The sequence below is a fragment of the Schistosoma haematobium genome, chromosome 6, assembly GCF_000699445.3.
Source record: "Schistosoma haematobium chromosome 6, whole genome shotgun sequence".
In the NCBI taxonomy this organism is placed as follows: Eukaryota; Metazoa; Platyhelminthes; class Trematoda; order Strigeidida; family Schistosomatidae; genus Schistosoma; species Schistosoma haematobium.
Genome location: NC_067201.1, coordinates 17054538 through 17069824, shown reverse-complemented (window position 1 = coordinate 17069824; position 15287 = coordinate 17054538). Strand labels below are relative to the sequence as shown.

The window sequence follows — 15287 nt, the reverse complement described above, 5'->3', positions numbered from 1 at the left end:
AAATTACGAACAAAGGCAGAAATGATTAAGATCATATTTGAACAACCATATTGTTTTTTACTTTACATTTATTAAACATTCGTTTGTTTTTTCATTGTAAATTGTACTATACAAAAAAATTACACCGAATTGGTAATAAAGGGAAATCTCAACGCATAAATATTTTTTATTTTCATATTGGATAAAATAAGGACCATAGTAACGTTACTAACATCGGTATCGCCATGTATAATGTGTTTGTGAAGTAATTATGTAAGACAATGTTATATGATACATGCACACATATATATCTAACTCTGAAAAATAAACAGAGTGCATATCTATTTGATATTAAAAGATCAACTGATATTTTTATCACTATTTGAGTGAATATCCATTACATTTTAGTGTTATTTTATATACATATTTGATTAATATTAAGAGAAAGTGTGTAAATTTGATAAACGTTTCTTTTCAAAAAGAAAAAAACGTAACTGAAAAGACAAATCCTGAAAGTTAGTTTGTGTGCTTATGTGTGTTTATGCTAAGTTAGAGAGATTTTGTCATTCTTGGTACTTCAACTTCACAATGATGGTTATCATCAAGATCATTATTGTCGGTATATACTTCTTCTACTTCCGCTTCTTCTTCTTCCTTTTCCTCAAGTATAGGACTTGGATATGATAACTGAATATTATTATTGTTATTAATTGTATTATCAGTAGTCAGTGAATTCAATGAAGGTGATAAAGATGAATCATCATCGTCATTATCGTCAATAACGGTATTCATTTTACCAGATGATGATCGTAAATTTCGACTGATCAATTCAATGTCGTCATTTAAATTTAATGATGTATCCGCTTGTTCTACAGGGGATTCAACATATGATCGCATACCAGATGATGATAATGATGATGACTCATGAGGAATTGAGTCAAAATCTAGATCTAAGTCTGGATCAACCGCTTCCTCTTCATTAGCAACATGTGATAAAAAATCACCCATATCTTCCGAACTAATCAATCCAACTTCATGTGTATGTCCAATAATTGGTGATTTTTCAGTGGAATCCGGTAAATTTTCTGTCTGTGAAGGAAACAAGTAAATTAAAAAGATTGATAATAAAGTAAAGAGAAAGTAGATTTTATTCGTTTTTATTTCATTAATCGAATAATAACGAGCTATTTCTGATAATAGCAAAAATCGAACATAGATAATAAACGTTTTATTCATTATAAATTAATCTCCGTTGGGGTACTATTGAAAAATAGGGAGCATTAGATAGCTATTTCTACATCGTGTACGATTCATCAATATGATTTGTATCAAGATGTTCCTGAAGTCCAAGTAAAAATTCGTGACTAAAGGAGTTCAGAAACAGCGGTCGCAAGTGGATCGTTTGATTGTCGCACCATATGGAAAATTGGTCGAAGTTGAAATTGTACCGCCAGACTTCTACCCAGTGGTTCTAGTGGTTAAGTATTTGTCTTAAACCAAAACGTTTTAGATTCGGTTCCTGATAGGGTTACGAACGACAACTGCTGATTCCCTTATTAGGCAAGCTAGTTGTCTGGAAATCGTTGATTCCGGAATGGTAGCTCAAATGAAATCACTTTGTGACGAATATAGCCTAAAACCTAAGCCGATCCCCACAAAACCCCTTCAATTACACTACCGAGAATGTATTTCAGAAAGGAAGAATGAAGTTTTGGGATAAATATCAGGAAAAGAATATTCAAACCTAAGATTTACAAGAATATGCCAGATGAATGCATCTGAGAGAACGCCATAGATTTGAAGCTAATGGACGGTAAACTACCAAATCAATGATTCCGATTATCTCTCAATACAATCCAAATCAACATTTAATGACTTCATGGACAGATGAAGTGTCGTTGCTTGAGTTCTTATAACCTTTTGGAAACCTACTTCTATATCACCCAATATCAATCGTAGGGATGGATGATGACAAAACATATTTTTAAACCGTCTTAGTCATTGATGGCTCAGTGTTTAATCAGTCGGTCCTACATCTGTCTTAGTAGCACCCACTAAAGTGGTTCTGGTATGTGCAATCAGTTCTTTAAAGAGACCTAGAATTAAGTTACGCCTATACATAAGATGAAGACTGTTATTGTCAGTTTCGGACTCCAATTTAATTTCTTCATCATTTGCTCCTTTTGTGTTTTACATTATACTACTTACTAGTATTCAATAGTGTATGCGTTAAAAATATTTTGGAATAAGTGACTTGGTGTTTCTGTACAGTAATGTACTGCTATCCTTAAATGTTTGTATATCCCGCTTATGTTTTAATTCATTCCCCTTCCATTATCCTTATTTAGTTTCTGTTAGGTACATTATTCATTGGAACTTAGTTTATTCAAAACAGCTTTACCAAATTGAGAAGAATAACTATCGATTCATTTTTGTTATCAGCTAATACTTGTTTGGTAAAGGTATATACTATTTCTTCAATTTATCATCTATGTTGTAATTTACTTCTTATATACTTGTTTGATGAACTCAACTCCTTATTGACTATCAACGCCTTAACATCGTGCGATTCAATATTTGTAAAAATTGTGTTGTTTTGTCTTTATAGTTTAATATTCTAGACAAAAGTCGTCTTTTAAGTTTGAAATGTCATGAATGATTCAATTATTTTGGTTAAAATATCTGAAAACAATTCTATACAAACCTTAGTTTGTAGAGTCTATCTATTCATCTTGACCTAATTTATATAATTCTTTGATTTCTTATTTAAGACAATCGTTGATAGTATTTCAATGGTATAAAAGTCTACACATTCGATTATATCAAAACATTCCTTTCGAAAAGGTAATAAAGTTCATTTCAGTTAAAATATTAATTAAGAACATCATATGATAGTCACTTACATTCCAGCAAGAAGTTTTTTGAGAGTTAATTTGGTTGAATCCATGTGTAATAATTTTAACATTATTATGTTTATCAAGATGGCTAGCAGTAGAGTTATTAACTCCAGATAAATGACATGGTTTACTTGGTACTGAAGTAGATAATTTGCGTAATCGTCTAAGCATAGCACCTTGAAGTTCAATACGTTCTGCATTTTCAGCTTCTTGAAGACCTAATTGAATTTTTCTCTCCTTATTTTCTAGATCATTGTCATCGTCATCACCGCCATCATCATCACTATCATCGTCATCAATTTCATCTTCCATCTCTTCCATATTTTCACCTTCATCAGGATCATTATCTTGATCATCAACATTTCGTCTATTGTGTTCATCATCAACATTATTAACATTATCATCACCATGAACATATTCATTGTTATCCTGATGATCATCCATGATATAGTTTTCATTAGCAATACTCACATCTTGTGTATAATTCTTTAAATCAATAATCAAATTTTGTTGTTTCAAATTATGATTAGTATTAGTATTAGTTAAAATATGAGTATATGGATAGAGTTCGGGGTTGATAAAGTGTAAATTTGTATCATAACTTGTATAATGTTTGGTAGGTATAAGTGAATCTATTATAAAGTTAGATAGGGAACAACAGTTAACATAAGACTATGAAAAACATTTTTAATAACATAAATTGAAGTTAGACAATGAAACAATTTGAAGATAGAATTCAGTCTAAACCAATCAATATCAAGTGAAAAATTATTGAAAGATATATAACAAGGGACAGCTGAGACAGTTAGGCTTGGTAAGAATCACCAGCATACTAATTACATAGTTTTCGGAGGTTAACCATTCCAACTCGAAATTTCTACTAACATACTTCTCTACCATTGATCATTCAAAAGAAGTCTGTAGTTACTGTTGTCACATTTAATAAGATAATGTCAAATATTGTTCAATCCCAACATTAGGGGCTAGACGACAAGATATTGGTGATCGATTAGTACAGACTAAAAACTCTCAACAAAAAACAAAATGAAGTGATCGCGATTAGAATCTATCCTTTTGGGATTCCGAAATATAGTGTAGTAAGTGCACCAGTTTTACCTTAGTTGTGTTGAAAATTTTGTTAACGTAAACCACTTAACATTTTGCAACACGTAAATTCGTACTACTAGTGTTCCATATAAGTAGCAATATCAGTCATCTTGCAGATATCAGAGAATATGAAGGGATAATTAGATAGGTATTAACGGCAAACTTTCTTGGTCCATACAACTGATATGTCCCGATAAGGATAATGAATGGTAACTTTCGGGATCCATTTATGGACCAATAATACGCGTATATTTTTGTCGTATAATTGTTAAATAACTAAACTATGCATATTCAGGTCCCTCTTATCATGAGCTTTGTTTTGATCTATGAACTATTATTCTACGATTTACCATTCTTGAATTATGCCCTGTCTATTATTCACTACCTCCCACATTCACAGCCACATTTGGCTAAATCTTGTACAAATGTTATTTTCCATTTTATGGTACAATGTGGTCTGTCTAGTTGGTATATAAACCCAGTATGTTGAAATAAATGATTCATATTGCAGAGGCTGAGATTGGTGTTCAGGACTTAACTGACGGGGCTAAGCAAGAAGCAGGACCGATAAGTACTCTAGACTGCTCGCACGTGTTTTATGTGTCATACGTTCGATCGATAATTCACTGCTCTCTAATTGGCGGTATCATTACGTCATACATTAAGAGGGCACTCAGGCCACAAGTTATAACAACAGCAGAACAATCAAATTAGATTGCAGAAATTTGGACATTATGTACGAAATCTTAAGGAATTTCACGAGGAGTTATGACTATCTTACGTTCGATAAAACTTTCATCGCTGTTGAAACAATCCCAACGTACACATTACAAGTTATTCACAATCGAAATAGCTGAGATGAAATAGTTTTGAGTAATTTAGAATGATAATAGAATTGAGTAGATCATAGAAACTAAGATTAATTCGTTAATCACCTTAGTATTGGGGAGTTCTTCCTGGAAAGCAACAATTATTCATGAGAACATATCCATTTCTGTACTCTTAAACCGGTAGTGCATTATTCAAACTCTTCAGATGTTATTAATTTATTCATTAAAAAAAAGCAGTTTCATGTATCTGTGCTCATTTATTACAATCATAATCGTCAGCCTAAAAGGCTGGTAACAGGACTGAGATATAATAATTTATCATATTCAATGGGTGATTAATGAAATAACTATTTAGTCTTACGTTTATACATGATGATTATCAGGCAATTTTTAAAAAACTCAGTCAATTAAATCGGCTAGTATTGCATGTTTGAATATTTTGATTCATTGTATTGAATATAGAAATATCAGGAGAATCTAGTGGAAAATCCCTAAACTAGATCGAATATATATTGAAACTTAATAGCACATTATATTCTGAATGTTTGGAGAAATATTTTCTTCTTTAAGAAACTTAAGTTCATGTGAGACATAGTGACCAAGCCGAAATAAAAGGCATTATACCAGGATATCAGTTACACTGAGGATTTAATTAACATAATATTGTGAGTAATATGAACTAGAAAGATATTAATTATTGAATGATGACGGGAAACTGTCCAATAATAAAGGTGATCAGTTATAGTTTGAAAAGCTTAGTGACAGTGACTTTAGTTATGTTACCATTTAGGGTTTCGGCCTTATAGATAGTGAGATTATTTTAGAGATTGTAGCTGTATTTAACTGATAACCGCTGAAAGATACAGAAGTAACACTTATATTCTCTTAATAAATGTCCTCAATCGCGTACCACAGATAATTATTATTTAATAGCAATACAATACACTGTTCATTTCAGATAAATTTATTTATAGATGATTGGGTCAACTTGAAAGTAAACAAAATACAGGAGGGGGTTCATACTAGTATTTCTGCTTACGATCAATAAATAATCGCAAATACCAACTTCTGAATGAACACAGATGAAGCATATTTTCTTATTGACAGTGTGGTAGTAGTATGCAAACCATAGAAAGTAGAATGCGTGTTAGTAGAAGGTTGAGAAGACCAAATAGAAGAGAATGGGAACAAAGAGTGATTGGTATGGAAATGGAAGAACAACAAAGCCTGAGACAATTGATGGACATTTTGCAAATGAAGTATTAGACGTATGGTATTCATATTTTACCAAATATCTCTGTATATGTGTATCCAAGTACATTTTGTCGTCCCCACTTGTGTTCTCGTTCACTACAACAGTACCTTTAGATAAATAGATAGTGATGTATTTCGGAAAATGGTGTTTAATTAGCTTTGAAGCATATTATGTAAAATATTTTCATGAATATAAGATGGCAAAAAAAGACAAAATGCCTATCGATAAAGATAAACACTGAACTATTTTGAGTGAGATCATGAACCGATTGATGCTAAACCACCCTTGTAAACCTGGAAGCACTGAACGGCCGTTTCTTTCTATTGTGGGACTACGCAGCAGTGCCCATCCACGATCGCGCCCGCTGGATTCGAACTATTTAGTGGCTAAAAGATGACTATATATTACACATAATTGTCCTTACTGATGTTTCGCTATTTAACACTAATAACTTTATCAAAATCATAGTAAATGAGTATTTACAAATTTCTAATCATAAAATGAATATCATTTACCAGAATGACCGAAATTTTTCAAACAATTAAATGTCAACTTGATTCCAACAACTATACATTTATTGTGTAATAGTTTCATAGTTAATGAAATACAATACTATGTTTCTTGAAAATTCACAACTAATTCATAAAACAGTTTTAATAGCTATCTCTTCAACTGATTTCATTGACTTTGGTCATTAGAAGCCTAATTATCAATCACCATAAATATACATGTTTTACACGTGTATATATGTGTGAATTAGCTAAAAGAAGTACATACACTGTATTTTACAACAATTTTGTTTAAATCATATTTTTAACAAGCATTTCCTTCAATTAATCCGTGAGTTAAATTGTAAAGATATCTGATTTGGGACAAGATCTGAATTTTGAAAAGCCTATAGAACAACTGTTTAATTGTATTGATAATTTGATCCAAGATATTCTGACCTCAAAAGAGATTTTAACTTTGATAACAGCATGAAGTATCATGTCTAATTTGTGTGAAAGTGCTAAATACAAAAAAAGCTTATTAACATTGAAATCAGTGTATATAACCTCAGCCAACAATCGATAATCATGTTTGTCAGATTATAATTAAGAATGAGAAATTACCAAAAAGTATGAATAACCAGCAAGTGTACTGCAAAGTAATTAGATTTATTGTAACTAAACATACAAGTCTGGCACAAAATCGGGCACATCAAATGAAATCAGATGATGTTCATTTGTATTTTATGAATCAATGGTAAGTAGACAATCGGAGAGGATAACCTGACTTTGGTTTCATAATAAAAGTTGTCTATGCTTGACAATTAAAAAAAACGACCGATGAATTAAATAGATCAAACTTACGGTGATCAATAGACTTTGTGTTGGTATGTAAAGTTGCAAGCGATTGACTTCGTTGTGTACCATTTTCCATTATCGGTGACTGAAATAATAATGCACGTTCTTCTTTCGGGGTAGCTGGAGCAGATTTAGGTTCTATAGATGCTTTAGCGGTGGTATTAATAACAGTATTAGAATCAGTAGTCATACAGGAAGAAATAATTTGATTAACTGTACTGTTCGTTATATTTTCAATTGGCACGAATGGAATATTTTGATATTTTGGTATCGGTAAATATTCTTTAGTTTTAATTAATGTAGTATCTGTTGGTAAACTTGTATTTCGTATAGGACCAACACTTGTAAGATCCATTCGAGAACCATTAGGACTCATAATTGGACTGTTAGGCTGTTAGGTAAATAATAATTGTAATACTTATGTGAATCATTTTACCAACACTCACTGAAGAGACGTGGATATTTTTTTATTGAAAATTCGTGTTTATTAATAAAAATACAGTTAGATATCAGAAAATAGGATACCTGAAAGAATGTTGAATGTTACCTATATTAAACTGGAGACTTCAGAAAGTTAGACTGTTCATTTTATACTTGCATTCACTAGCAGGATATCGAAATACATTTATACAATAGAACAGTTATTTAGGTTTAGTTTTTCAGTTAGAACATTCAAACTCTATAATGAATATTGTTAATCTTGGATTCGCAAAATTCATTCATAGCAAATTCAAAAATATATTTACTTGTAAATAAAAACATTAGTTTAAAATCCTTAGTGAACTAATTCGATATTAAGTAGTACCGCTAATCCTCTAAAAAGGACTTCTAATATTCCAAGAAGAAATTTTTAATTTATAAATATTCATTGATAAAATGAGAATGGACATACATTACGCAAATCGTCAAACTGCATCACGAGGCAAGCCCTAACTTGGAATCCTGAAGGGAAGCGAAAAAGAGGAATGCCAAAGAACACATTGCGTCGGATAATAGAAGCAGATATGAAAACGATGAATTACAACTGGACGGAGCTAGAAAGGATTGCCCAGGACAGGGTTGGATGGAGAATGCTGGTGAGCGGCCTATGCTCCTTCACGAGGAGTAACAGGCGTAAGTAAGTAAGTAAGTATTGATAAAATGAATATTCAAAATCATTAAGATAACCTGTTTTGTTCTAAATGTAAATTATTCACGTTTAAAGTAACAACCAATGAATATAACAATTAAGATTTCTAACGGTTATTTTTATTATATACATTAAGTTAAATGTCTATTTACTGTATAAATGAAAGATGAAATGTAACACTTCTTTAGTACTATATGATCTGGTTTTTTGGCTAAACCATAATTTGTGGACAACCTTAAAGCGACGCTAAAATGGCCTTGAGAATGTCCACCTACTGATTGGGGCTAAATAAGGGCTTTAAACCTGTGTGAAGGATAATGATTGTGATTAACAGTTGATGGTTAAGGATAGGGATTGGATTTAGGGGTTTCATCACTAACTGACATCAGCTAAAATGCCGAATGGATAAAGAATTTCGCGCCGAAATCCAAGACCTGTTATTGTAAATCTGATTGGTCCGTCCATAAATTATAGTCTCGCCGTTTTTATTTTGTTTTATATATGAATGAATTAAAACAGAATCAGTAGTTTATTCATTTCCCGTAAGTAATCACAGTTCAAACAATTAAGTTAGACTGATTAATAGAACTATTTTGCAAACACAATAGTGAGTATTTCAGTTTATGAAATGTAAACATTTTTTGTCAGTAAAGCGGTTTAATAAGAAACAAAAGTGAAACAACTCAAAATTGCACAATGCTCTATATCTTTATTTGTATTCATTTTCAACAATATCAAGTAGGAAATCTGTACTTTCTAACACAGCTCAGAGCAATAAAGTGAATTAATTCAATAGACTGATATTCAATCTTTTCTAGCCTTTTAGTCATTTTAAACCAATTCATAGATTATCCATTATTGTACATTGAAACACTATCAAAAACAATATGATAAGTCTAACATCAACTAATAGACCGTTAAAATGTACAGAAACATTAGAAAAAACGACTGATTTGTCTTAATCTCGGATCAATTGACAATCGATTTTGTGTTATCAGTGCTGAAAATAATTTGCTCTAGTTTTTTAAACAGACTAGCTGATTTGTAATGAAACTATCCTAGAGATTAATATTAATTCTTATTTCATAAAAAAATTTCGTAATAATAAGCTTTAATGAAAACAATAGGACTTACATAACTTAAACAAGAAAGATCTATATCATCACAGATGGTTGTATATTCACGATAAGTTAGATCTGGTGCTCGATAAGATCCGTGCTGGATACGATTAGTAGGAAGACGATTACGACCACGTCTATTTATAGAAGAGACAAAATAATATGATAATGATATTTATTATAGACTTTTATCGTGAATTGATTGAAGCTGGAATTGCGTTGGTTTTTACTCCTCATAAAAAACTTTCTACCTGTTGCTGTGAACTTGTCTCATTTCGTTTACATAGTTAAAAAAAAGCCTGAGGATGTTTTTAAAAGTTAAAATTTTTAGCTGTCTCATTATTAAGAGCTTATACACAAACTCAACGTTTTTGCGGTAATCTTGCGCAGAGACGAGTCCATAAAATTCAGCTCATCAGCAGTCATTTAGACATTTAATCAGTGATCTGAAATTATCAGAGATTACAAGTTTGCTGTGTATATCAACATCACAGGCGGACGACTGTTCTAGCCATGGGTCATCCTTGCAGTCTTCATGGTTTTCGAAGGAATGTCTAATCCGCTTAAAAAGCTAATTTTCTTTAAACCAGTACACCCATAAACATCTCTTAACACTTTTTATGTTTCCTAAGTGTTATTCCCAGATTTCACTCAAAACTTAATATTTAGTTATTCCGTATATATTAGACAGACCAAATGTATTTTATCCATTTATTCATAAATTTTTAAACTAATGAAGCTCAGCGACTGTGTTATCAAAAGTGAAACAAATAAAGTTGTGGTTTGGACCTGCAACCTGATTACTGATAGTCGAATGTTTTAATCATTAGGATAAGTGATATTGTATAACTACATAGAATAGGTTAATTAACTCAACATGGTAAGAATTTCGATAGTTTTTGAGAAAAACTTCGTTTCTAAGAAGATAGAATGTAGAAATGAATGTAACAATTAATTTTAAGATAAACTTTGATAACTGTCAAATTACACATAGTATAAACTTACTCATGCATTCGATCATAATATGATCCATGACAATGTCCTTCTGAATGAGGAAAAGAATGGTAGTCAAATGTAGGCAACGAATGTCTATGATCTGTACGACCATTACGATGTTTCATACGGACTGAACAAGTTGGTGACCTTTCAAACGCTGAATCTAAGTGGTTTTGGTGCTGACGTGAACTAAATGATCCAGTAGGTACGCGTGAACGCCGTCCAAGTTGTGATACAAGCGAACGAGCTAACTGTTGTGGATAATCAATATTCTCTAAATAAAATGCATAAAAATGATTTCCGTTAGAAGATTAACGACCTGCAACGTTTGTTTACTAGATGTTTGTAACAAAAACTTAAAATTGATTTCAAGATGTTTTTAAACAATAGATGATATCTAAAGTGACCATCTAGGTTATCAGTTTATTGAATAGCTCATGTCGAAAGTCTCGAGATTTTCTTCCGGACTATTTAAACGACACTGAATTCGATCACTATTTTTGATTAATAGAAACATATCGACTATTTTATCAAGTAACAAAATAATTCAGTAGAAGATAACAATGTGAGAAATCAAATGATAAACGGGTTTTCGGAAAGTGTTAAAGTTATGGAAAACGGAATTATGATCTTAAACATTCTTGTTAAGTAATATACAATTTAAGTGGTAGCTGCATTTATGTACTTCATATGGTTCCCACTCGATTGAGTTTTAATTAATCGGTAGTATATGAAATTCTTGTTTAACACTTTTTTACACTGCTTTTTAAATTATCACAGGATTATTGGTAGTAATGGGTCATTTTCAGTCATACTAATATCTACCTGTATAAAAAGTTAATCGATAATTATATGATATACGTCTAATCGTTTGTTAAAGTGTTTTGGTAACTTATCTTAATTTTAGATGGTGCCGTCGAGAACTTAGTCTGACTTAACAGATAGGGTTCACAAAGCGTTCGTAAGTGTGGTTCTGCTCCATGTTTGTGAGGTCTGGTTCCTCTGGAGTGGGGATGGACGGTAACTTCCCACATTCGATCGTCGTTGTCTTTGAGGGATCGCTGATATCCAGTGGTAACATCAAGTTAGCAGTGCTTACGTTCGGGCACAGGGTGACAATAACTTGGTTAGTGTCACCATTTTGAAACACTAACTTTGATGGTTTAGTCAACAAATTTCATCCCAGCGGCTTCCATATCGTGTATTATTTACCGATACGGACTAGGTACAAAGGGTGGAGAGATGGTCAGTTAGTGTCATAACGCTATTTTATAATCGAAAGCTGTATAAAACTGGTACCGGTCGACCCATCACGACTCCCAAGTTTGGCTTACAATAAAAGGCACTAATGATCCTGGTATAATTTATTCTTACACTTTATAATGGTGAAACGAACTTCCTTAACTGAAAAAGTTTTTCTTGATTATATATTTGACTGAATTATGCCACTTACTAAACACTATTTCTGTTTTTACCATCATTTACTTATTTCTTCCCAGTATTATAGTTTCATTTGTGTCGTGCGTTTTTTACGTATTTCATTGTTATTTTTGCATAGTTCTCATTTCTTACGTTTCAACATGGTGTCACTCAACATTTGATTTTTTGAATCCGTTTTATAAGAAGCTTAATTGTACGGTTACAATTTCCCACAAGAACTTTGAGAACCTATCTCTAAGATAGTCGTTTTTAAAGGATCCCAATCTAATCCAGTGCCTCTTGGTTTCCAGTAGTTTCCTAGTTGATGTTAATTCGTTATAAATAAATTATTTTCGGCTATCGATTAGCTTAGTAAACGAACGTAAATAAATAAAAGTTAATCAGAAATCAAGAGGTTACCGAAATCAGTTATATTCGATAATAGTTAGCAGTGAATTAAGGAAGCGCATTTCATCCTATCTGCTGCTCATCGGCTGGGTACACCTGAATTTCAGTGTCAATGTTCGCATCTGAGCCCGGACGCAGTACTATTTACTTCAAGTGATAAAGTGTTAATCCCTAATCTACTGGGTCTAAATAACAAATGGCTTGCAGCTTATCTCTTGATGCGCCTTATGAATTCCACTGTCAGTCACTACTCAACTTAACAAAAAAATTGTGATTAAATCGTGATTTTGAGTTAATCCTTTCAGGATGCCCATGTGCCAAAAGAGACTGTTTTCTTGTAGTCCTCAATATATAAACGGGGAGATATAAGCACAAATTATATGCGAGAATCTTTATTGTTTTCATTATAATACGACAGTACTAGAGTAGACTGGGCGCTCTATCGACACAATCGGATATATTCACGGTTCACGACCAACAATTCAGAACCAGATAATAAGTCAGACAATAGTTTATTTAACAAAAATACTAGGAGTCCACAAACAGAGCAGGGTCCACAATGAAATCAGAGTAGAAATCAATTAGAGAAATGAATTCACGATATTAAATGGTATCATGACATTTAGCAAAGTTGAGTGTGTGTGTGTATCATAGCTCACTGATCAATCACATTTTACTTTCATTGGTCATACATCAATATTGTTTTGCAAATGACATTAGAAGCTTCATAAACAGTAATATTCATTAAAAAAAAGATTACTGATGTCGAAAGATGTTTTAATTACAAACACATTTATTGGGAAATGAATAATTAAAAATAATAATAGCGATACTAGTAATTATACTTATTATCATGATAATAATAAAAATAATATTAATGATAACCGCTACATTTTTTCACATCATACCATTTGAAGTAGTTCCTGAATCTTGAGCTATTTGTCGTTTAAGTAACCATAATAAACTAGAAGTAAATATCATATCTTTTTCACTTGAATTATTTACAATGGAATTGGAAGGTATTTCATGACTGTTTACTGTTGTTGTCGTTGAAGTTGTCATTGTCAGATGTTCCATGTCATTAGTATTATATTGATGATGAATAACTCCTGGTGATGGACTTATCACTCCTGTTGTATGTAGATTATCCTCCATACAGACTAAATGTTCTTCAACTAAATGAACTAAACCGCGTAAATGACGTTGTCTTACATGAATTTCATCCATTCGAAATTGTAAGTGATCAATTCTGTGGGAAGTTCAAATGAACATATTATACATCGATGTAAGAAGAGAAAATATACATTTTAAAAGTAAACAAAAGTGGTTAAGAGTTTTAATTAATAATTATTTAGTTATGCATGCGTACTATTGAAGAGTTCACAAAACTAAGTCGAAATAACTATGTTTCACAATTTTTAATTGTTCATCAACAGAAGTCAATTAGTAATGAAAACCATTTGCAAATTATTAGTTGAATGAAGTAATAAAACATTTGAACACAATAGATTAAAAGTAAAATTTAGCTAAAAACTAAAACTTTGATTTATTCCACATCGACTGTAAATTTAAAGATGACTTACAATAATGAAGGAATAAAAACTGTTTCGTTCTGAATACATAATGCCGAGTACTGTTGGAAAGTTCCATGATAGGACGAAACGGTTGTTCAGTGCTTCCTGGTTTTCAGTGGTGATCTATCTAAGATCAATCTGTGATTTAGACTTTGTAGAATAAAAACGATTGGTTCAGCAATGAGTTCACTTTTCGGCGAACTCATTTTCAAAGCTGTGCAACTGCAAATATATACTAATTTTTCAGGTTGATAATAATTACACTAGCTACAACAATAGTGATAACAAAATTCTTTTAAATATGGTAACAGTGAGGTAGAATAAAAAAGGTATTAAAACGTTATTTTTACCAGGGACACTAATAATACTTTAGGTAACGGTTTGAATATTGATCACGAAGATATATAGGGAAATTATAAGTGTGAAAGAAGGGATGAGCATAATAGGATAAGATGTTAAAATTGAGATTAAATGTAATCATGAGGATCATAGAAACAGAAATAAAGCAGTTGGGAGGGGGGTAAATTGTCTATATAGATAGAAGGTGAAGCGGATGGCTATGAAGGGAGAAAGGTATGAAAAAGAAATAAAACTATGAGGCATTAAGACCATGGTAGAAGAAGAGGTTGTAACAATTTCTTTTGGACACATAATTCTGCTTTTTCTAGGTGTATTGCTATTGCATCTTCCCAACATTGTCGAAGCAATAACTGTACATCTACAAAAACCAGAATTGTGGTCTCAATGTCTCATAATTTTCTTTTTTCTTCATACTTTATATAAAAGCAGAGATCAAGTACCGTACATTTCGATGGCTTCGTAATGTAAGGGAGTCACAACCCTACACTTTTCGCTAAGATCTTCAAGGATTAATAAAAAAATTAGAAAAATGTTTAATATTTTTCTTATTTAGCAGATGAAAACATGATGATTGAATTTGGGAATTATATTCTTCACTTATATCTTGTTTTCTAATTTGCGTAATTATAATGTTGTTTTTCTTAGTAAGTATTTTGGAAATGATTATTATCTAATTTTTGCTTACTTTTTATTTAATATTTCGACTTGACCTTCAGCTTTGTGCAATTCAGCTTTTCTTGTAACACGTGTATAGTCCTCCACACATTCCTCTTCAAAATCATGCAATTTTTCAACTTCATCAGGATTTAGAAACAGTTCTAGAGTACAGAAATAAAAACAATATCCCTCATTTTCAGAAAAGTAAACCA

General features: G+C 31.7%; 1 protein-coding gene across 1 annotated transcript in view; it reads right to left on the bottom strand.

The window, feature by feature from the left end:
- Nucleotides 1-528: 528 nt before the first annotated feature.
- TRPM3 (Transient receptor putative cation channel sub M member 3) overlaps nucleotides 529-15287 on the bottom strand; it is a gene marked incomplete at both ends in the record, with an annotated part of 101375 nt that continues 86616 nt past the window's right edge. Inside the window, 7 exons of the mRNA XM_051219466.1 lie at nucleotides 529-1068; nucleotides 2883-3508; nucleotides 7421-7805; nucleotides 9678-9798; nucleotides 10667-10931; nucleotides 13393-13733; nucleotides 15104-15236. Coding sequence (XP_051065628.1) covers nucleotides 529-1068; nucleotides 2883-3508; nucleotides 7421-7805; nucleotides 9678-9798; nucleotides 10667-10931; nucleotides 13393-13733; nucleotides 15104-15236 — 2411 coding nt within the window. The remainder of the gene's footprint in view (nucleotides 1069-2882; nucleotides 3509-7420; nucleotides 7806-9677; nucleotides 9799-10666; nucleotides 10932-13392; nucleotides 13734-15103; nucleotides 15237-15287) is intronic.